The 24299-nt window shown below is 44.9% G+C and overlaps 1 protein-coding gene across 1 annotated transcript; it reads right to left on the bottom strand.

Annotated features, from left to right (window-relative positions):
• Positions 1-7563: 7563 nt before the first annotated feature.
• Positions 7564-23097, bottom strand: Znf12 (zinc finger protein 12). Its single transcript, XM_005397881.2, has 5 exons — positions 22825-23097; positions 21338-21402; positions 13923-14049; positions 13559-13654; positions 7564-9515 (listed from the first exon to the last, which is right to left on the bottom strand). The coding sequence occupies exons 2-5, from the start codon at positions 21350-21352 to the stop codon at positions 7702-7704; spliced, it is 2052 nt and encodes a 683-aa protein (XP_005397938.1). The 5' UTR covers positions 21353-21402; positions 22825-23097; the 3' UTR covers positions 7564-7701.
• Between the last annotated feature and the right edge of the window lie 1202 nt (positions 23098-24299).

The raw sequence follows: 24299 nt of genomic DNA, 5'->3' as shown, positions 1-24299 counted from the left end.
ACTGTGTTTACATTTTATATATTTTAAAGCTAAAGCACCTGTTCTGTCTTGTCACTAATCTATTAACCTAGAGTTTTCTTGTATTACTTAAAATATCTTTTAAAAAAAACTGCAACATACACACTTTACCAAAAGTAAGAGGTAACATTGAACAGGCACTTATATTAAAAGAAAAACTGTCTAGAAGAAATTTCTTCAATACCTTACAATAACCTTACAGCTGCATTTAACTGAGCTCTGTTGCTGTGACGAATACAGCTCATGCATAGGTATGGATGAGAGATTTGTACATTTTTCAAGTATTCACTGAATACTACTTTATATACACATATACATTAAATTTGAAAAAGATTAACTTGATTCCAGATTTATTTCACTTTTGTTGCTCTTTTGGAAGAGGTCATCTAAAGAGAAGAATATGTGATTCTGGCTCTTGAATCATGTAATGAACGCAGCCTAGATACTGTTGGACATCAAATAGTCTCCACTCCTCTTCAGGTACCAGATGAGTTTTTGGTGCTTGTTTGGACAGTTTTCTGGGTAACATGACAAATCGGTACTCAAAGTGCTTCTCAAAATACCTATCTGAGTAGTCATCTGCTTATGGACCCTCCACCTGATGCAAAACAGCGTGGAAAGCAACTGTGACTGACAGGAGCTCAGCCAGACACACGTCCTCCTCAGGCCAGGGCAATGACTTCACTGTAAGACACGTTTTCTTAAAATGAACACACCAGTCCATGTTTGTCTATTGTCACTGCTCAAAAACTCACGCTAAGTTGACCCAGCTTCCTCAGTGTTACTTGTACCTCTTCCTTCCGCTCCTCTTCTTGAGGTTTTGCCTGGCTCCACCTGTAAGAAGGGCTCAGGACTGTGCCTGGTAGGCAACTGAAGCTCAAGGGGTTATTTTCACACAAAATCTACATCTGAGCTGAAGTTTTCACCTGTATTTTGAAGGACTTCTTAATTGTTTGGTCAGTATTAATCTGTCCTTTGTAGAATTTCCATTTCATTTGGTGATGGAGCTACAAGAAACTCAGACCTGATCATGTCCTGAGATACTCAAGAGCATTTGGTTATTACTGGAGGTTTTTATCACCACCTAGTCTCTTTTTCACTCTTTCGTGTGTAATATACAACTGATATGTTATCCTATTATACCAACGGTGGGTTTTATTCAGGAAGCACGTCCTAAGTATATGGCTCTATATCACATTCTTCTAGATACTGATTCATTGAGCATACAGGGTGACATGAGGTCATTAACAGTCTATACACTGTTTTAAAAATTTTATTTATTTAAAAACTGAATTTTTTTGGTGTGAGATGAGGTCTTGCTCTCCTCCCCATGCTGGTCCTCACGATCCTCCTGAGGCGGCTGGGATTACAGGTGTATATTAATGACTGCACCTTAAGTAAAAGTTTCCAGGTAATTCTATTGCTTGAGGGCCACCAACTAGGTGTCTGCTCAGAGTGGTGGATCAAAGGCAATCAGTGATATAACAGCATCTTCCAGGAACACAGGCTGTGGGTGGGAGATGTTAGTCTCCTTATGACAGGGATACATGACACCCACACTCGGGTGGCTCGCAGTCTCTGTCCATACTTGGCTAGCTCCAAGGCAGACATGGCGTGGTAGAAGGGACTGGGTGGAGGGAAGCTACTCTTGTCTTGATGGCCAGGAAGCAGAGAGAAGGGAGGGGCCAGGGGTGGAGATTGGCCCTTCCATGTCATAGTCCCAGAAACTCACCTCTTCCAACCAGGCCCTACCTCCTAAGAGCACACTTAGCTGTGGACTCTTCAGTGCATTGATTAATGATGATGAGTATAGCAACTCTATGATCCAACCACCTTACAAAAATCCCACCACCGAACACACAAGACTTCTGAGAGACGCTGTAGATCCAAACCACAACTGAAGAAGTAAGCAAAGGTATATGACATGTTTTGAAACTCAGTGTTTCTCAAGTGGTATTGGGATAAAGTTAATACTTTTCAAAGCCGTGTTTTTGAAAAGTATGCACAGTGACTGCTTCCACATTTTTAAGAAAATGGAGTTCAAGGGGCCAGATTTTTAAAAAGCAACACAGACAGACCGACATACATTTCTTGGAAGACATCCTAGTTTTTAGTAGAGCCAAGGCCCTGAGGTATAAGACCATGTCACTGTGACTTGTGTTGGGGAGCAATTATTTTAGAAAGTATTTATTGTGGACTTTTGTAAGGTTATCTGATTCATAGAGCATATAGGGTGACATGAGATCATTAACAGTCTATTAATATAAAGAGGATTGTATTAATACTCATATAATCTAATTCACTGGTTGACACATGGGTAGTCTGCTATATAGTTTTACACCTCGGCTAAAGCAGCTTTTCCTCCTCTCTTCCTTTTCTTCTTCTTCCTCCTCCTCTTCCTCCTCTTCTCTTCTCATATTAGGGACTGAAGCCAGGCTTTCACACTGAACCACATCCTCAGCTGTTTATTTTGTAAAATTTTGACACAGGCTCTTGCCAAGTCACTAACTTACCCAGCTTGGGCTCAAACTTGGGATCTTCCTGCCTCAGCCTCCCAGAGTGCCAAGGTTATGGCTGAAGCTTATGGCACCTGTCCTGAACACTGCTGACTGGTGACCTCCCTTCTCACTCTGTCCCCCATTCGTGGTTATTGCTGGCCTCACACTGACAGCTGCTCTCCTCAGCCCTCCGCTCACTGTTCCTTGTGCTAATGTCTCCTTCACTTCTCAGTGGTGAAAGTCACATTTTTAAAACGGCAAATACGCATTCACTGCTAATTTTAATCCTCTTTCCACTAGAGAAGTGGTTTCTTATTTTTATTTTTTCTAAACTAAAGAGAAATATGTATTTGGGACTTTATTCCAAGAACCTGAAGAATGCCGGTGATATAAATCACACTTAATAGGACATGTACTAACATCTTAAAAGTTCACTCACTTTTTCTCATTTCTGAGAAGTCCAGAGATCAAATGATCTGATAGAGAAGCCAAGAAAACCGAGACACGTGCTCACGGTGTGTTCCCTTCTCCACAGCAACACACTAAGAATCTGGACACAAACTCACACCACGCAGGCACTGCAACAGTGCTGTGTGGAGAAACACCTCTATTTACCTACTGCTGTGTTTGGTTGTGCCTGCAGGAGTCAGTGGCACAGTCTAAGCAGCAGGAGCCCAGGAACCACTTGTGTAATAAGGCGGCAGCTACTGTGCCCTGACCCTGTCTGCCCAGCTCACCTGGGTCTCTTGGCAGCAGACTGGGAGACAGCTCTGCTTGGGCCTTGCTGGAGAACCTGATGTGGCCGTTTCCCTTTCCTTACTATGACTATTTGTGCTTGGCGTAAGACAGGTAGTGGCCAGTAGGTTGTTTAAGGAGATTCTGGGTAACTTTTAGGAACAATTTCATCACTGATACAGATAACGGCAGAACAACGTGGAATACCTAAGTGTGACCATTGGTTGGTGGATTTTTCAGTTGTCCTAAGGAGGATCGTGTTTCTATTGTTCTTGCTTTATGATACTTTCCCACTTGTGAAGGGCAAGTTCCTCTTCACTCTTCTTTGTAACTTTCTTGGCTTTCCTAAGTTCACTCCCTAGTGATAACTTTTGACTGGACTCACATCTCCTCTCCACACCCTCTGGGGTTAGGGCTGGATTTGTATTTAAATTTGGTTTCCATGAACTGCCCATGGAGGTGGCCCACTCTTCATCTAGCTGGCTTGGGGCACTTCCTGTGCCCAGTAGTGGCTGGGAATTCAGACCACAGCTGCCTGGCCAAGGGTAGGCCATAGCTCATCCCAACAGCATGGCTATCGTCCAATGAGGGACAAGCTGCCTCCACTGCACATGTGCTACCCTCCTGGGAACGCCTGGGAATCTTTGGGGCAAGGTATCTGAAGTTTTTATTTATTTATTTATTTATTTATTTATTTATTTATTTTGGTTTTTCTCCGGTACCAGGAACCGAACTCACGACCTTGCACTTGCCAGGCAGGTGCTTTTGCCGCTGAGCTAAATCCCCAGCCTCTAAGGTATCTTAAGTTTGAACAGGTATGCCTTTGGAAGTTCCTCAGCTGCCAGGCAGCCCTACTAAGGATGCCCCTCTCTTTCTAAAAACATTGCTTTCAAATGGCTGGGCATAGTGACCTATGATACTGATGTGCAGAAGTTAATCTAGTGGACCAGCACACTTTTTAAATGAACAGTTTAGAATAGGAAATGTGAGGGCTTGGGTATGGTGTTACACACCTATAATTCCAGCACTCTGGGAGAGTGAGAATCTTAAATTCAAGCAGAAGAATCTTAAATTCAAGCCCAGCCTGGTGACTTGGCCAGTTGATGAATCGCTGTTTCAAAAAAAAAAAGGGGGGGGGTAGCTCTATGAAAGTTCTGGGTTCAATTCCCAGTATGGGGGTTGGGGGTAAAGGAGGGAGGGAGGGCAGAAAGGAAAGAGAAAGGGAAGGAAAAGGAAGGAAGGAAGGGAAGACCTGAGGTGCTGCTGATAGTGTGCTATGAAATCTTTTCTGTCTCTTCTTCCTAGGATGCTCCTTCCCCTGGACACTTCTTTTTCATTCCAGTACCTCCTCCTGCCTCAGCCTCCTGGGCAGCTGGGATTACAGGCATGTACCACCACAAACAGCATACACAGATATTACTTTTATGAATGCTCAGTATGGGGCTATGGAAACAGGCCAACAGCCCATGCTAGTTCATCACTCTGGCAGGAGCTACAGAGTTTAAATCCAATGAAAGTAAAAGTAATTTATTTTTAATATAATTATCTCTATAGTAAGAACAAAGCAACATAATTTTAAAAATGCCTTTCCTTTGTTTTGTTTGGCTAGAGGCATTCTATAAAGCTGACCATTATCTGGCCTTCAATCACATGGCTTATCACACAGTCCTCTTCGAAGTGCCTCACCAGCAGCACAGCACAGCAAGACAGGACACAGGACACAGAACACAGGGAAGGAGAGGTGTCAAACCTGGCCTTGGAATGTGGTCTCAGTGTTAACAGATGGTATTAACAGCATGCATTCATTTTACTTTTTTTTTCTTAAAGCCTATATTGTGTAACTAAGCTACAACACACTAGTGTGGGAAACCTTTATAGATAATCATCTCGGCATATATACTCTGAACTTTCAGTTCCTACCTCAAACTATATAATCAACTATACAAGTAGCCAGACTTTTAATTACTGTTATATAATATCACAATCAGAGGGGTATGGAAAAAAACTGCTGAGCAACAAAAACAGGAGCCATGTGTGCTACTCATGGAAAACAGCATTTCAGCTCAGTGGTATAAAGGGGTAAGTTATTCAAATGATGTCGGCCATAAAGCCAATCATTTAAAGCTAGCTCCTGACCTCATACCATATATTGCCAACAGCAACAATCCACAAATAAATGACCTCTAATGAAATTTATTTCATACACTAAAAAAATGTAATTTTGCAAGTCAATGATAGGATAGTTCAAGAAGGCATACACATTTAACTGTTTCAAGTTGATTTCTGATGCTTAATAGTAATACTTTTAGTATTGACAATTTCCAATTTATGTCACAATTTACAGAAAATAAGATCTCTATATCAACACCTCAAAATAAGAGATTTACCTGAAGTCCACTTTTGAACTGTGTAACTTCTACAAAGTGTAACTGTTTCACAATGTCTTCAGTTATTACCAATGGAGCATTCTAAGTCAACTGGCTTAAAAATAAATATAATCTCTCACAAAAGAAATAGTCCAGACATCAAGTGGCCACAAGGCTGGTTGGTTCTGTGGTTCAGTGACTCTATCATCCAAGTTCCAGAATCTTCCACTCTTCCTGTGAAGGTCATGAATAAACCATAAGCCTTTGCTGGAAGACAGTACCAGGCATCACATCCAGATAAGGTCATTCTCATGAAAAGACCCTGCTTTTTATTGCTTCAGTCCTGGAGCCTTTGAGGAAACTTTCTCCAGAAACAACCTGTCAGGTGGGTTTGTTCATTTGTCTGGACTTGGGTCCCATGACCATTCGACAGCAACTATTGGCAGTGAGAATGGATTATCATACTAATCAAAACTAACAAGGACTTACTTCCTGTCCCATGAGGAGCAGTGGGTACTAAGACTGCCAGGAAGTTAAGGACAGAGTGATTCACACAACGAAATCTGCCATAAACTCTTACAATGTGTCCTCATGTCCTTCATAAATGAGAAGGAGCAGAGCATGTGCTTACAAACACTACCAGATCAGAAAAAGACAAATGATTCTGATGTTACTCAGTCCCTGTGCTCTATACATACTCAAGCATCTAAATAAAAACAAGATTAAAAAACAAAAATGGTAATATTTTAAGTACAGTTTTTAGTTGTGCAGAATGCAGTAAATACTAAAGCTATTTATCACTCTTGGAGAATTCTGGCTTAACAATTTAAAATCAACTATGCAGGATTTTAAAAAAATCTATTTTATACATATTTATCTATCTCTTTTGCTTATTCATCTATAGTTAAAGACATTATAAAAAAAATTGTTTTTAATGGATGATGTAGTTCACTACATGATCAAATGCATATTTATAAATACCAGGGAAGAATACAAATATACTTTATATCTACCACATGGTATTTCAGTGACAATGCATACTAAAGTATCAACATGGTAATGCTACTTGGAATGAGTAATCTTACAAGTTACAAATTCATAGGGATACAAGGCTGAACATACAATTTCTGTAATGTAACATACTAAAAAACAACCCCCTCCCCATCCTGTCTTCCTTGGGAGCTATTTATATGTGAATTTAATGCTGCACACCTGGCTAGCTATCCTGATGATTTTACATCTTCTGTTTACACAAACTGTACATTTGCTCACAGAAGGTATATTCTGTTTTTCTTTACAAATTTGTTTTTACAACAGAACTGTGTTTTAGTATTAACAATTTCCAAGAGTATGTTTCCACATTCCTTAAACTCAGAATTCCCTGATATGTAAAGCAGTTCGATTCCTTGGTAAAACGCTATCTCATACATTCATATATATATATTTTTATATATATATATTCCACATTTTTTTTTTTTGAGTACTGGGAATCGAACTCAGGACCTTGAGCTTGCCAGGGCAGGAACTATGCCACTGAGCTACATCTCTGGCCCCTAAATATTAATATATTTTTACTCCTGTATATTCTAGTATTTAATGAGTTATATGGTCTTGGTACAGTTGTGGTTTCTGTCCTGTGAATGTCAATGACTAATGCATGGGGCTCAGCCACACTCACTTGCGTGAGTTCTCAGATGCAGTGCCTCTTCCGTATGGGCTTAAGATGGGAGTGGGTGATGGTTTCAGGACTTACCCCTTCCAATACCATCTGTAGATACTTAGGCCCTTTGCTAAAAATGTATAGTATTTGCATATAATCCATGTAATTCTCCCAGTTCAGATCACCTCTAGGTAACTTATAATAACTAATACAACGTAAACAGTTGTTGAGTTGTTGTACTATATTGTTTAGGCAATAATGACAAGAGAAGTCTGCATGCGTTCAGTACAGTTACAATTTTTTTACTAAATATTTTGACTGGTTGAATCCATATATATAGGACCCATGCACACAGAAAGCCAACTGTATAATAGTGTTTGACTTCTGATATCAGTGTCTTGAAAGGGCTGTCTGAGGCCTAACTTCAGAGAAGCTGTCCCATATCAACTACATTCACATTCCCTCTCCTATGAATTCTCTGATGGCTATTGAATGCTGACTTATGGTAGAATTTCTTCCCACACTCAGTACATTCATAGGGTTTCTCTCCTGAATGGGTTCTGTAGTGCACAGTGAGGTATGACATCCGAGAGAAGGCTTTTCCACACTCATTACATTCGAAGGGCTTCTCTCCAGAATGGATCCGGTGATGGATGGTGAGATACGACATCTGGGAGAAGCACTTCCCACATTCATAGCACTCATAGGCTTTTTCACCTGTGTGTGTTCTCTGGTGTCTATTAAGGGCTGAGTTCTGGCAGAAGGTTTTCCCACACTCACTACATTCATAGGGCTTCTCTCCTGAGTGGATTCTGTGGTGGATGGTGAGGTAGGACATCTGAGAGAAGAACTTCCCACAGATGTAACACTCGTAGGGCTTTTCTCCTCGGTGAATCCTGCGGTGTCTGCACAGGGCAGAATTCTGGTAGAAGGTTTTCCCACACTCACTGCACTCATAGGGTTTCACTCCAGAGTGTGTCCGGTGATGGATAGTGAGGTAGGAGAGCTGGGAGAACAGCTTTCCACACTCATTGCATTCATATGGCTTTTCCCCCGTGTGCACCCTCTGGTGCCGAAGAAGGGCCGAGTTCAAGTAAAAAGTTTTCCCACACTCAGCACACTCATAGGGCTTCTCCCCGGAGTGGGTGCGATAGTGCACAGTAAGGTACGAGAGACGTGAGAAGAACTTCCCACACTCGTTGCACTCGTACGGCTTCTCACCTGTGTGTGTCCTCAGGTGGGTTGTGAGCGTAGATTTGCGGCAGAAGCACTTGCCACACTCACTGCACTTGTACAGCTTCACCCCCGTGTGAATCTTCTGGTGGTCATTAAGCGCTGACTTTTGGGAGAAGGTCTTGCCACAGTCGTGACACACATAGGGCCTCTCCCCTGAGTGTGTTCTCTGGTGCTGTGTGAGGTGCGTCTTCTGGCAGAAGGCCTTCCCACAATAACCGCACTCATAGGGCTTCTCTCCTGAGTGAGTTCTCTGGTGTTGGATAAGGTGTAGCTTCTGGTAGAAGTTTTTCCCGCATTCATTACATTCGTAGGGCTTCTCCCCTGTGTGGGTCCTCTGGTGCACTGTGAGCGTCCCCTTCTGGCAGAAAGACTTCCCACACTGGTTGCATTTATAAGGTTTCTCTCCTGTATGAGTCCTCTGGTGAATAATGAATTTTGACTTTTTACAGAAGGACTTCCCACATTCCTGGCATTCATAGGACTTCATGTCCACGTGAGATCTCTGATGGCCACTGAGGTCTGACATTTGGAGAAATGCTATTTCAGACTCATTCCAATTATAGGGCTTCTCTTCCATGTGATTAACAAAAACTGAGTCCTTCTGGAAGGCTTTCTGGCATTCGATGTATTCAAAAGGTTTCTCCAAAATATGCACTTTCTGATAAATACTCTCTTCTTTTACAGCGTAAGTTCCTCCATACACATCTCCTGGATGGGTTTTCTCAAGCTTAATGTGGAGGAGTGATTTTCCACACCCACTACATTCATCAGGTTTCATTTTTGCATAGCTTCCATCACTACTAATGTATTCTGAAACAGACGTTAAACTCTTTTCACAGGCATCACATTTAAAGGCTATTTTTCTTGAAGAAACAGGGCTCATTTGTACACTAAAAGCTTTCTCAGAAACACTACCTCTCTCTTCAACCAGGGTTTTATTGAAGAACACATGTGCATCTTGCTGGACTCTCTCCATCAGGTCATCAGCTTGCCAGACTTCATCTAAAAAGAGACAAAATGAACTGACTTTTGTGTATCCTCCAGCCCAAGGTACACAATGAGACTAGGACACAGCATCTCACTGTGGGGCAGGTGCTAGCTTCATGGGAAGACACAAAGTGCCTCCCCCTCACTCTGTTGTTCAGAGTAAAACACACACAACCCTCCAGTGGTGGGGAAAGGAAGTAACTACCAAAAACACAGCACCTTTGACCTTTGCTACTTTGTAATATTTTGCTCAAAACTGGCTCTACAAGGTGAGATACAGACATAGAGCAATTAGTGGTAGACAAAGGATGTTGGGTGGATGGCTAAAGAGAGGTATGAAAGGACTAAGGACAGATAGGGCAAGCCCACAGGGCTCAGCTTAGAGGTGAATGACACTTGGCTCTGCATCATTTATTTCATTATATCCCTGAGAGAGATGAGTAATCATATAAGGAACTGTCCCCTCATGCCAGGATTTTATGGCAGCACTTTGATGACTTTGCATGTTCCACACTACTCTGCCTTTTTTCCCATTCCACATAGTAGTGCCAAATAAATTTACACCTAAATTTCTTTCTTTTTTGGGGGGTGGGCAGGATCTTGCTATGTAGTTCAGGTTGGCCTTGAACTTGGTTAGGTGCCTAGGCTGGACTTGAACTCATGGTGATCCTGCCTCAGCCTCCTGAGGGCTGGGATTACAGGCATGAGCAACTATGCCCTAAGTTTTTCACCTAAATTTCATGTTTAGAGCCAATGACTAGGTTTCCCCCTCTAAACTCTGCCTCACTTAGAAAGAAAGTCTTGGAACATCTGTTTCCAGTAAGAAGTATATGTGATCCATAGAGCAGGCCACCTTTCCAAAAGTTCAGACTTCTTAAACATTCTAGTGATGCTGTGATTTAGTACTGCACTCATTTGAATGGGCAATTCCTTTTGTTCCTATTTGGAGAGTGGAGCAGAACGTGGGTGAGGTGACTGAGCGAGCTAGGAGGAGCCTGTATGGACAGCATCCCACCTGAAACGCGGCAGTGATGGCTTGACCTCCAGGCATTTTGTGGGATTACTTGAGACAGCAAGGTGCTCAAAACAGCTTTTGGCAAAAAACAGAATATGCTTGGTAAGTTGAGCAATTATTTTTCCTATGCTAGACATACTGTCACCATCTAATTTTACATGCGAGTTAGTTAGTGTTCAAACCTTGAGGACAGATCCCTCAGCCTGCTCCCACAAGAGTGGCTTTCACTTTCACTCATTTCAGAAATTCTGGAGTGAGTGTGACTGTTGCCCTGGCTGTCATCCACACAGAGTGAAACCATGCTAACCTTAGTGTCCTGAACCTATAGCTTCCCTGAAGCCACTGCCCAAACACAAAAGATGAAAGGGGCGGGCGGGGAATGAAACCCAATAAACAGTACTTTTTCACAACCTGGATTCATAATGACTCCACGCAAGGTAAGTCACCACTAAAATTATTCTGTCCCAGGAAAACCAAACTATTTGTTGGATGCTGACAGTCACAAGATACACCCAAGTGGGGCTTGGTTTTGGAGAGGCTGATCAGAACTTCACTCACGGAGTCACAGCAAGGTGGCAGAGACAGATCGCCATCTCAGGCGCCACCGACCGCGCTGACTGCTGTGACATGGACAACATGCCCCACAGAGCTGCAGCCACACATCTTGGCTCTTATATTTCACTCCCTTTACTCACTTCTTGCCTCTGGCTACTTAACGCCTTTCTTTAAAGGGGTTTTCCATGCTTCCAAATCCTTTATTACCTCAAGGAACTCCATTTCCCCCTTGAAGGTGAAAACAAGCGCGGCCCATAAAATCATTTCAGCACAGTGCAACTCAGCCTTGCAGGAGAACATCAGCACTCCAGGTAATATGCTGAGTTTTAAACTACCTCAAGTAGTTCTGTTCCCTTGTCTTAGTGAAAACCTAGCTCCTAGAACAGTGATGACGAACCTTTTAGAGCTTTCAGTGATACAAACAGCCCACTGCAGCATGCGTGCCATAGGTTCACCACCAGTGTCCTAGAAGTACGACTCTGTTCCTCTTTCTTTTGAATAGAAACTAGAGAAGTTGTTCTTAATCTGAATCATATAGGATTTTTCTAGTTCTTGCAAGTGACTCAGGCATGTGTATTCAGAAATAACTGCCTATTCATATTTCTGAAAGAATGGACAAGAAAGCCCTTTGACTTACCTGGCTCCTCAACCAAAGAAATAAGTATCTCTATGTGACCGTACTGAGAGAGGAGAATATGTGCTTTTCTTTATAGGATTGTAATCTAGGACAGCAAAAAGCTCAAGCAAAATCTACATCCTATCCAAGTATAGAGTCCTTGATCAGAAGTTACTTCTTTTAGGTTTTTGATGTGAGGTGGAATGGAGAGGAAAGAAAGAAGAGTGGGGCAATGCTAAAGGTCAGCAAGGAATCAAACTTCACAAAGGCTGGAAATTTGAGCTCAGACTTAAAGAATATGTTGTCTGGAAAGCACAAGACACACCAACGACACATGAAGCCAGAGGGATGAAAGTCTCAAAAAGAGAAGACTTTAGGAGTGTGCATCAAGCGAGTTCAGCAAGCATTTGGGGCAACTATTTCTCCCAGGTGGTACAGGGCTAATACTGTGGTGATCTGTGAGGGTGCAGAAGCTACATTTCCTTCAGGAAGCCATAACGAATGGGAGAGGCTGTTTTGTGAGGCTAGGTGTAAGATCAACTGCAGACTTCAGATGAAGACACCTTGTGAACCTAGTTAGGATTCACAGCAAGCCAGTCGTGACAGAGGCGAACAGTTCTTGATTACATTAAGTCAAGGGAAATTGAGTACACAGAGGATTAAAACACCGCTGTTGTCACATTCCTATAATTCCAGCCTCTGAAAGGCTGAGGCACAGGATGATTTAAGTTTCAGTCCAGCTTGGGTAACTTAGTGATGAGGTGTGACCTTGTCTCAAAATAAAAACCAAAAACATGGCTGAGGATGTAGCTCAGTGAGAAGGCCCTGGGTTCAATTCCTAGTACCACTGAGAAGAAAACAAACAAAAATCTCATAAAAGACAAAACTCGTTCCTCTTCTAGAGATCAGTAATGCCTGCTGAGAAGTGTATTTTTATTGATTATACAGGGACTATTACAGGGAAAGAGAAGACTATTAGTAGTTTAGCAAAGGAAGGTGCTGGGTAATTATAATTTGGAAGAGTTATCAGTTTTCAGATATATGAGAACAAGAGAAGCTCTGTGGTCACAGAAAACACTGAGTCTATAGGATGGTGGCACAGATGTCCGTTTTGGTGGGTGCAGTACAAAAACAAAAACCCGACAGACTCAAAGCCCTTTGAGGAAATCATAGCAGGAGGAAATGGATCCCTGAAAGACATTTCTGGAGGAGGTGGAAGGACAAATCAAACATTTATGGATATAATACCCACTGAACAGCTGCTGTGATAGAACACTATTTAAGGCACTGGGAATAAAGCAGTAAGAGCCAGGATAAAAACGAGCACTTAGGAAGAGAGGGAGCCCAGTTATTGCTGTCACCAGACTTCGGAGGGGCTGGATTTCAGGACGGACCAGCGCTATCAAATTAAGTACAATCACGTGCCACTGAAGTAGGCTGACTACTCGTTTAGGCAGAGAAAGAGAAGTAAAAAGTGAAACTGGCCATAGTAACACGTCTGGGGCATTTTAAAGTAAAGGGGGATCCCCCTCCCCCAAAAAACCCAGGACGATAACATAAAAGCCCCTTTTTCAAAAAAAACACTTATAAATAACTAAAAACAAAAGGGATCGAGGATAATGGGTTACTGAAAATACTAGAAGACTGAGCAAAGCCCCAAGGCTCAAGAGGAAGAAGGCTTCTGGGTAGTGGTAAGCAGGGCAAAGCTCCATAAACATGTTCGTGTGAGAAGGAAGACGTCTTTGGGAGTGAGAGTCAGGCACCTACTGCATAAAAGTAACTATCTTTAGTCAACTTCAAAAGGTTTGGGACCATCAGTTTCTAGGAGACATTCCCCAGTTACCAATCTCCTCTCTGCCTCCACTAACACACCTGGGTAGCTCTGAGGTGGGAAAGCTCCTTCTACTATCCATGGCTCTTCTCCTTGCTCCAACTTGATGATAACATCCGGTTTGATAATGTGACACCCTGTTAATGAGAAATGAAAGAGAACTTGAGCCTGACTGCTTGGCTTCAGGGTCTCCTCGTGCGGGGCAAGTGCCACTGCGACATACAAAATGCCCAGCTGCTTGATGAAAATCAAAGTTTTCAGTGGAGAGGTCTAGAACACCGAAGCACCCTGCCTGGTGCCCCAAACAAAGCACTCATCTTTGTCCCAACAAATTCAAAGTCAAAGCCATTAAATCTGAGAGAAATACCATGGATTTTAGTAACTGAGAGAGCAAGCTGTCCTCACCCACAGAGACGAGGTTGCTATAGTTCTCCAGCATCACATCCCTGTATGTCGTCTTCTCATTGGCATCCAGCTGCCGCCACTCCTCCTGGGTGAAGTCCACAGCCACATCCTTGAATGACACTGGCCCCTGCAATGGTATGGTGACCCAAACTGGGTGATGTGGAAAGGGCATACAGGGACAACACCTTCTCAATGTCACTGGAAAAGTTAACCGTGAACACTGTATACCTTATTTTATGTTAGACCTTAGAAGGAAAACACACATATCAGACATGCTGCCACAAGGCACAGGCATATACATTAAGACAAAGAAAATACTGGGCTTGTGCTGTGAGCCAGGAGCAATCTTGGCTATTAGGAAGCCTAACTAGGAGGTACAGCCCTGGAAGAACGTCGTCTGTGGGGCACTCGGCAGACTCTGGGATGCATTATTTAGCCAATGATGCTTCTCCCCTTACCTCCCAGCCACTGTCAGGCATCCCTCTCTTCTCCAAGTCTCCCTGCAGTTGGATGGCCCTGGGGATCTGTCTCTGGCATTTTCTCTTTGCTATAGATACTTGCTGCTTTGACAGTGAGCCTGCCTGGCTTCATGGCTAACGTGTCAGCTCTCTACCAGCGTTTCCCGAATTTCTATCACCAGGCTAGGCCTCTCTCCTAAACTTGACACTCAGGTCGCAGATCTTAAACTCAACAGACCTGAAATTCAGTTGCTATTTCTGTCTACACTTGTTCTTCCTAGTGTCTACTGGAACTGCTCTCCAATTCTTGCCACAGTCAACAAAGCAGTAAGTAAGCCAAGCAACTTTCACTTGTTTTCTGTCTTTTTCTCAGTCCTATGTCCTAGGAACTGAACCCAGAGCCTCACACATGTAAGAGCAAGCACCCTTCCACTGAGCTGTACCTCCAGCCTAGTTTCGTATCTTATAGCAGGGTAAGCTTACAGCCTGCCACATGAGATAGCAATAACAGCTTGGCCTGGCTGTTCCTAACTCCAGCTGGAAACTGAATCCCCTTTCTTCCCATTTACACATTCCAGGAAAGGAGAAGCACATTCCTGAGAAAGACAGGTAACTACTGGGTAACTGATAAAACTCCATCTTAAGATGGGTGTCCTTTGAATAAACCCGTCCCATCCACAAATACACCCCGTACTACAACTGGTTCCTTCAGTATCATCACTTCTACAATAAAGGACAATGGTCCCTGTCATACACTACCATAGCAGCAGGAAATGGGGGCTTTGTGGAAAGGCACTTAACAGAGCTTTCGGGACATGATATACTCATCAGTGGTATCTATGGATACTGCTGAATACTGTATGTTATTGATTTTCAAAACAGGACTAAACATTAACCATAAAATAAAGGAGCCAGGCACAGTGGTGAACCCCTGTAATACCAGCTGTGGCACTGCAAGGCGGTGGCAAAAAAATTGCAAAATGGAGACTCTCAAAATAAAAGGGCAGGGGATGTGGCTCAGTGGTAGAGAATTTGCCTACCATGTGCAAGGCCTTGGTTTCAATTCCTAGCACCACAACAAAATCAAACAAAAACCTAGAAGTTTAAACAACTGGAAGGTTGGCTGGCTCTTGAGTTTTAGGTACTTGCCCAGAGAGGATCACAAAATGGAAAGAACAAAGGCTTCAGATGATTTCAGCAAAACACAGAGGCAGGACAGATATGGAAAGGTGGAAGAAGAAAGGCTACTGATAACTAATGTTTCTGAACATGCTAGCGTCTCTGTGTGCAACCATCAGTGCATGCAGCAAGGGTCCTACTGGCAGGACTCCTAAGATGCCAGGTTGTCCCTCAGCTCCAGGTGCTAGGTGTCTAGGATCAGGCTCAGCCAGCCTGGGCAAGTGAAGGAGGTTGGGGTAGAGAGGGCTTAAACTTGGTTCAGGTGTGCAGTGGTGGACAAGTGGCTCCCAGCCCAGCCAGACTGCTCCATGACAGAACCGCCCCACTGGGTGAGAAGGCTGTCTAGAACAGCAACCCTGCAGCTTCCAGAAGCTCTGCCCATCTGTCGTCTGGGTATCACCACCTCTGACTGGACAATCTGATACAACTGCGGGGTTCCAGACGTTTGAACATCTCATCACTCTGCCTCGCTCATTTCTTGGAAAAGTCAGTCTGGTTTCACTTACTGCAATGGAGTATCCCTCCCTGTTTGGTCTGTCCAATGATATCTGTCAATCCAGTTGCTGTACAATGGGTAGAAACAGGCACATGACCTTCAAAGTACTTGAGAGAAGGGGAAGTGTGAAGACTTCATTGATTCAGGAAAATTTAGGAAGAAAAGCAAATAATACGAGTATCTTATAAATAAAAACACAAGAAAGACAAATGTAATGAGATGACCTATACCTATGACTGAAATAAATGTGAATGGACTGAATCTATTTCAAACTGGAATCTCTCTTGTATTAAAAATATCCCAGGGACAGCTGGGTGTCACACACCTGTAATCCCAGTACTCAGGAGGCTGAGGCAGGAGGATTGCCATCAATCTGAGGCCAGCCTGGGCTACATACTGAGTTCAAGGCTAGCATCAACTACATAGTGAGACCCCCATCTCAAAAAACCAAAAAACAAAAACAATCCTAGGGACATGACATGCTCTTTACTAAAAACATACTTAGAATGCATGTTGCTGTGGAAGGGGTCTTTTAGTGCTGCGGGGGTGGGAGGAAGGAGGGCACTCCTTACCTTTCCCACTCCTCCTGCGTGGCTCAGGAGGGCAGGAGTTCAAGGGAAACCATGAAACTCCTTCAGTAAAAACAGTGAGAAAAATGCACATTCCTCAGAGGACTGCAGTGTGAATTAAGAGAGAGGGTGGCTTGCTTCACTTGCCTCTGAAGGTCACAACAGCCTCACATTTGTCAGCGGGTCCCATGTAGCAGCCTAGCTAGAGCTAGAGCTTGCTACTGAGGCCACAGGACTGTGGGTCAGAGGCCTCCAGCCAGTCACTGAGGGTTTCCTGCATGCTGCAAAAGAGATGGACACTCTTGGCCGTGCAGGCTCCACGTCAGACCATCAGGGTACCAGCTTGTGGCCATCTGGGAAACACAATGGATGCAGCACTCCAGAGACAGGAGGGGAGTCAGGAACGCCACAAACGAGAACCATGAACACAGAGTCCTCCCAGCCCCAGCACTGATGTGGCCCATTAAGAAGCTGTGATTCAGTATACAGTGGAGCAGGTGCTGCCACCTGCCGCAAGCTTTCTCCCCCCAAGACATTTAAAAATACATAGTACTTGATTTCTCAAGATGAAAATATTCAACAGTTATATGGTAATGCTGTATAGTGAAATAAAAGAGAAATCAACTTGGAAGAAAATATTTCTTACGTGATTCAAACTGCACAAACATAAACACCTGAGAGTACAGCCGTACACTGGTACTCCACTGCTTTGAAACTCATCAAATTCTGTACTCAATGCATTTTGACAATAAAAATCTTTCCTGGTACACTCGTCATTTGTTACTTAACACAAAAGCTAGAACTTGCCTCGTGATTCACTACCCTTTCCAGCCAAAAGAATTTGGTACTTGCCATGCCTCCAATTAACCATGAGTACCACGGTAACAGTGTACTTACATGTCAACAAGAGAAAACAGGGCTGGGGAGGTAGCTCAAAGGTAGAGTGCTTGCCTAGCACGCACAAGGCCGTAGGGGCTCCATCCTCAGTACAAAAAACCCACAAAACCCCAACCAAGACAAAACCTAAGAAAAACAAAACAACACAGTAGAAAGACTGTATGAATGTATTAGGCATTTCACATAAATGGGCCAGTATAAAGAGCTATCCCATGGTTCCAACCATATGACAATCTGGGAAAAATGGCAATAGAGAGGCAATAAAAAGAAAAGGGGCTGCCAGAGCTAAAAGTGGAAGAAAGGGAAGGATGAAGAGATGGCGCACAGGAGATTTTTTAAAGTAGTGAAACAGCTCTGGATGCGACTATGACAATGGATTTATGGTATCAGAATTTGTTAAAACCTAAACTGTAAAACACAGAGTGGGCCCTAATGTAAACTATACATTTAGAAAATAGTCTTTTTTTTCTTTTCTTTTTCTTTTTGGCTGAGGTAGGCTTTGAATTTCTGATCCTTCTGCCTTGGCCTCCTAGTAGCTAAGATTACAGGTGTGTGCCACTGTGCCTGGGCTCATTTTAGGAAATAATAAAGTGTTGATATTGGCTTATCAATTGTACCACAGTGATGCAAAAAGTTACTAGTCAGAAGCTTTGAGGGGAGAAATCTTTAAAAACTCTGTGATACTTGTCTATTCACTGAAAGAAAAGGGCTTCTAAATAAAACGTACGAATACACTCAAACCTAGGTCTCATTCATGGCAAAGACCTCAACCCCTGGCCTACTGACATTCTTGAGCCTGGAATCCGCTGAAACAGTCCTACTCCGTCTGTCTAGGAGCTCAGCTAGGCTGGAAAGCCGAGTCCCTGACTCCCACCTGCACACGCTCAGCATTTCATGCCTTCCACACTGTCAACTTATGTATTACATCTTTGTATCTGACGACATCCTGCTCTTCTTAGTGTTTATCTCCACTCCCTGATCTCATGGTCCCTTCAATGGCCCTCTAGGACCCTGGGCAGTCCCCCAACCACTCCACCCCATGCTGCTCTGGGCACTCAGCCACATGTCTAAAACCCTCAGCCCTTAAAGGCTCCACTGAACCCACCTCTTTCCCTGGGCCCTGGTCAGGACATTCTGACAACACTGAAAACCAGACCTCTCTGCTTTGTTGTCACTCCAGGTTTCCCAGGCATGAACCACCCACACTTCCCTCAGCACCCCTTATTACTCTGTCAACTGTTGTTGGAGGAGACCAGGAGCTCCCTGAGGTCAAGGAAGGCCTCTTAAAAGCTCATCTCCGTATCTGAGCAACTGTGGCATTATTGACTAAGACAAGAAACAAAACACTAGGTGAGGAGAGGAGCAAGATGTGGGAGGCTTCTTTGGGACTCCAGGCACAAATGGGAGCCACGTCCGTGGGGGATGGCTGGTCTCCACTGCTTCCAGCTGAGAAGCACTCATGCAAGATGTGAGTTCCCCGAAGAACAAACTGTCCATGCTGTGGGAAACAAGGGGGAGAGAACCCCCAGCTGGGGCCACAGGGCTCCCCACCAAGCCCTTGGCCTCACCTTCCCCCTCAGTGGTGCAGGACCTACTTCCCAGAGAAGAGAAGCACACAGGAGGGCCATGCTGTAGGAAACGAGGGGGAGGGAACCCCCAGCTGGGCCACAGGGCTCCCCACCAAGCCCTTGGCCTCACCTTCCCCCACAGTGGTGCAGGACCTACTTCCCAGAGAAGAGAAGCACACAGCTTGAGTCAGCGACCCCTGACTCCCCTGGGCTGACTCAAGGAGCCCTCCAGTCTCTTGCCCCTCCCCTCCACACATCACCCTGTTTGTTCCCCACTGGGTCACCCCCATGCTATTCCTTCCACCACAACACAACAGAATCCTCTCCGACTTCAACTTCTGCTCCAGCAATGGCCCAACTTCTCTTCTCCCCTTTGGGCCAGAATTTCTAAGTTAAGAACAGGCCAGGTCGTAATAACTCTTTCTTAAATCTGCCAGTCAGGATTTACCCAAGGTCCAGCCAAGTGAATCCTGAGGAGGGCCAGGACTTGCCCAGGGCTGAATCCTATGGCCGGTTCTGCCCCTGGACTTCATCGTGAACAACACTCTATAACCTCATGCTCCCAGTTCTCATTCTTGGCTTAGGACCAGCCCCACCCAGCCCCTCCTCCTCTGGCAGATGCTGTACATGGCAAAGCCCTGGGCTCACCCCATCCACGTCCCAACCCAGACTCCCAGCCTAGACTTGTTGCTGAAGCCCAACCCATACCCTGTCTTCCTGTCACTGACACTCATGTAAACAACCCCAGTTTAAAATGGCAAAAACTGGGCTGGGGATTTAGCTCAGTGGCACAGGGCCTGCCTGGCAAGTGTGAGGTCGTGAGTTCAATTTCCGGTACCAGAAGAAAAACAAAACAAAACAAACAAAAAAACCCCCAAAAATAAAATAAAATGGCAAAAATCTACTTGTGGCTTTTCTCAAACCTGCATTCTCCATCTTCTTTTCCCTCCCAGTTCACTAGCAACTTTGTTTTCCTAATCACTCAGGGAGCCTTGTGGGGAGCCAGCAGGATCTCATTAAGAGAAATAGTCAAGGTAGGAAATGCGTTTGAGCAAAGAAAGGAGTAGCACAGAGAGGAAGTTACCAACACAGCCCAAAGACAAAAATATAGCCTGTGTCATGATCGCAGAGACAGGATAAGGGCAAAGGATAAAACCATTTGAAATACAAAACCCACAAATGTGCACAATTACATGTGGCAACAGAGCAGGGAGAAGTTTAGAAGGAGTTCCATTTTCTGGAGAGCTGAAAACGTTTTCTGACCCACTGCTTATGTTAACTTCAGGCATCCTCTGGACATAATCCATGGAGATGCTCAGCACGTGGCTGGACAGAGGCCCCATGTGCGCAAGCCAACAAAGCACTGGCGGTTAGAGGACAGAAGGGTACATGAGCAAAGCTGGAAGAACACAGCAAACCAGAGATGTCAGTGAAACCTATGACAGAAGAGACAGCAGAGTGGGATAAGCCAAGGATGGATGAAAGCCACCAGTGTATGGGTTACAGATACCCACCGTAAGCATATATTAGACCACTGGCAACCTTCACCAGAACAGGGTTGGGGAGTTTCAGGGACACACTCAAGACTGCAGGCTACAGGACAAAATAAGAATAGGAAGTAAAGGCACCTCTGCCCGGGACTCATCACTGCACTGTCCACCGTGCAGCCCAGAGTGACTAGAGAGAGAACAATTTACAGAGACTCATTTAAGGGCGAAAAGCTGTTCCTTCACATGTGCACCTTGAAGTGAGCAGTAAAAACCATACATCCACTGGGCAGCAATGTGTTAAGCACCAGAAAAGTCATGTGCACTGAGTCTTGCCTGAGCAGAACACATTCTGCTTTCTCATTAGTGAAGGACAAGTAAGACACCAGTTGCAGTGGGTTGAGGGTTGTTATGTGGAAGACTATTCATAATCACATCAAAGATATCTTTAAAATCCATGAGGAAACAAATACGTTTCTGCTTACGATCAATGTAAGGTGAGGAAAGGGTGGTTTTGTCCTTTTTTGCCATGAATGTCAAGGATGGGAGACACAGTTATACTCTGGTTTTCAAGATTCTTTAAAGACTGTGTTATTTATGTGAATGGGCAAGCTAAAAATGCCTGGCGCTAGTCACCTGTTTTGTCTGACCATATCTTTTACCTATTTGTATTTCCCATTTTTAAACTTGGAACCTTTATTCAATTCCTAAGGTAGACTGTAAACCAAACCAAAGAATAAACACTGAACAGAAAAACTCACCAGGGATTTCTTCATTTTCTACTGCTCTTGGAATACTGTGGAAGACTGTGAAAGCGGAGGCAGATCTGGGGAAGGAAAATGCAAGCAGCGTCATTACATGCAATCTGCCCCACCACTGCACCAACAGCCTTCATGAAAACCTACCCAGAAAGTTCCTAGAACTTTCCCATAAGTCAGCTTGACGGGAGACTGTCCCAACAGGCTCTCAGAAAAGATCAGAACAAAATAGGAGCAATGCCCATGTGCATGTCATAACCTATATGCCCTTACATGGCTGAGGGGGCTGAGATTTTCATGGAGAATGCACAATTCTACGAAATAATCTGCCACTACTACATGTCAGAGAAAAAATGAATTCTATCACACAACACTCACCTATTTTTGCACTGATTCTTAGCTACTAAAGACGAGCAAATTGTCTTGGTTACTTTTCTCTCGTTGCTGGGACAAAATACTTGATGCCCAAAATTAAGGAAGGAAAAGTTTATTTCGCTTACAGTTTGTGGAGGTTTCAGCCCATACTCGGCAGATTACAAGACAGACTGGCACATGGCAGAGGGCTACAGCTCATGGCGGCAGAACACAGCAAAAGCCACAAACACAAAAGGGAGGAATGGGGGAGGAATGGCGGCAAGTAGCCTCTTCCTCTTCCTTACATATGCAAACTATCCACCCCAGGGAGGTGTAGCTCTCGCATCCATAATCAATCAAACTCTAAAAGCCTGCCCCATGACCGCATGAGGCTTTGGGGGGTGACCCAGACACAAACCATAACACAAATCCATAGCATGCTCTGAATAAAGGAAGAGAATCCCATGGTTGGGACTTTATTTGTATAAAGTCGAATGATGCTGCTCAAAACCATCCTTTGTCAAGCCACTGGAACTTAACTGCAATACAGTAGAGGGGGCATGAGCCTGGGAGTTTGAGTCCTACCACTACTCCTACCAAGAAACCCGGTGACTAGTCAACTCACCCACCTGTTCAGGCCCAATCTCTCTTCCTTTACCTATGGAGGCAACAAGGGATCTATCCTGCACTGCGTGAGTCTGCAAGAGCAGATATGAGGGACTCAGCAGACAGAAAGCAAAGGGGGTGACGACGCTTACAGACACCTTGGGAGAATCTGCAGTAACAGGAGGAAGGAGTCTCGGGGTGCGGCAGAAGGGCTGCAGACCAGCGTCCATGGCTGAGGACGGGGACGCCGCCTCCTGGACACACCTCGTCTAGGCAGAGCGCTTCGACCCGCAGAGCCCGCCCCGCGCTCCCCCGACCGACAGTCTCCAGTCTCTCCCGGGGGCTTCCACACCCTCCCTCGCCCCACGCGCTCCCGACCTCGCCCAACCACAAACCCACGCCCTCCCCGCTGAGAATCCGCGGCCCCCAAGCGTTCCGGGAGGGGCTGACCCCGCCGCCTTCATCCCCTCACAGGTCCCGCCGCTCCGGAGGACCCAGGTCCGGGCCCCAACCTGCCCGCCAGGACTCACCGTCCCGCAGAGAATGGGCGGGGCCGCCGAGGTCGCCGCAAGCCGCGCCGGGTCCCGCTGCTACCCGCCCGGCCCCTTCGGCCTCCACTATGGGCTCGGTGCTCGCGCTTCCTTCCCACTTGAGCCTCCAGCCAGCCGCGCGGACGCTGGTCCGCACAGCTGGCGCCTCCTGGTGCTGCCCTCGCCGGTGTCCCGGTCCCAGCACGCTCAACCACGGGAGGCCAAAGCGCAGCGACCAGAGCAGCGGGCACTTGGGACGCACCGGAAGCGGGGGTAGGCCGGAGGCATCGCGCATGCGTAAACACGCACACTGGGCGAGGCGTGCACCGGAAGGCATCGTCCCAGGCCATTCCTAAGAGTACCGGACTCTATTTCCCAAGAGGCTATGCGCCACCAACTTTAGGGATCCGCATAAAGTCTTTGCCTCCTCTGGTAGGATACATGCACTATCCCAGGCGCAAAGGCTGCCTTGAGCAGCGCACTCGTCCGCTTTTGTCTCCAGGCCCTTGCGCTCTAGGAAGGGGCTGCACAGCTACGATCTGGAGCCCGAGTTCTTTCCAAGCCTTGCCACCTTACTGTTAGAACCAGGAGTCTGACACGGAAGGAAAAGATCGTGTTCCCTTAACTAAAATGCTAGCAGACATTTCCCTCAAATACTAGGGTACTGCAAATGTTCAGCGATGTTCTCCAAGGAAGGGGAGAAAAATGGAAGCATTTGTAGACCACACAACTAATGTTTACAAGCTGAAACGGAAAACCAGAAAACAAACCGTAAGAAGAAAATAGATTAAAACAAAACAAAAACCAAAAAAACAGATACCTGTGACCTGCCCTTGTCCAGCATTAATTAGGTAATGTGTCAGGTTTAGAAAATGACACCGTAAGGACACTGACTGTTACTTTCGTTTTGAAATAATACAAGTATCCTTGCCAAATTGTTTTTTACAAGCTAGTAGGGGGAAAATAATAAATACAAATTCCTGCCAACTAAGAATGTCCTCTTCACCAATGGAGAAAACAGTTTCACTACTGTCTAAGCAGCAAGTGAGACTGCGTTGCCCATCACAGGCGGACTACTAAGGGGGCCGCGAAAGAGAGAAACCTCACCTGTCTGTAGCTCCATAGATCCGCGCCACCACGCACTTGGTCCCAAGTTAGGGGCCGCTCATCCTAGGTGAAAGCATTGAATTGCCATTGGCTCTGCGTTATCACTTGGCTGCTCCCCAGTTCACCTGGTAATCAAGGTGATCATCCGTGCTGGTTCATAACTTTATCAAAGGAAAGAGCGAAACTTTATTTTCCTTTAAATCATCTGCTGCTCCTAACCATAGCACCATAGTCACATTGTAAAGAGAAATAGTTTCACATTCGCTCCATACGCTTTGTAATGCGCCAATCAAGAGAAAGACATATCAGCATTTGTGAAAACTCGAACTGAATGAGACACATCATAAATGCACAGACAGGTAATGGAA

This window comes from Chinchilla lanigera, unplaced genomic scaffold, assembly GCF_000276665.1.
Source record: "Chinchilla lanigera isolate Chin_1 unplaced genomic scaffold, ChiLan1.0 scaffold00059, whole genome shotgun sequence".
Classification (NCBI taxonomy): domain Eukaryota; kingdom Metazoa; phylum Chordata; class Mammalia; order Rodentia; family Chinchillidae; genus Chinchilla; species Chinchilla lanigera.
The sequence above is the reverse complement of the archived record's forward strand: the minus strand, read 5'-3'. Positions and strand labels throughout refer to the sequence as shown.

Coding starts and splice junctions, on each gene's coding strand:
- Znf12 (XM_005397881.2), bottom strand. Junction 13,655..13,922: donor TAGCAACCTCGTCTCTGTGG/GTGAGGACAGCT, acceptor TCTCATTAACAG/GGTGTCACATTATCAAACCG. Junction 9,516..13,558: donor CCCACCTCAGAGCTACCCAG/GTGTGTTAGTGG, acceptor GTCTCTTTTTAG/ATGAAGTCTGGCAAGCTGAT.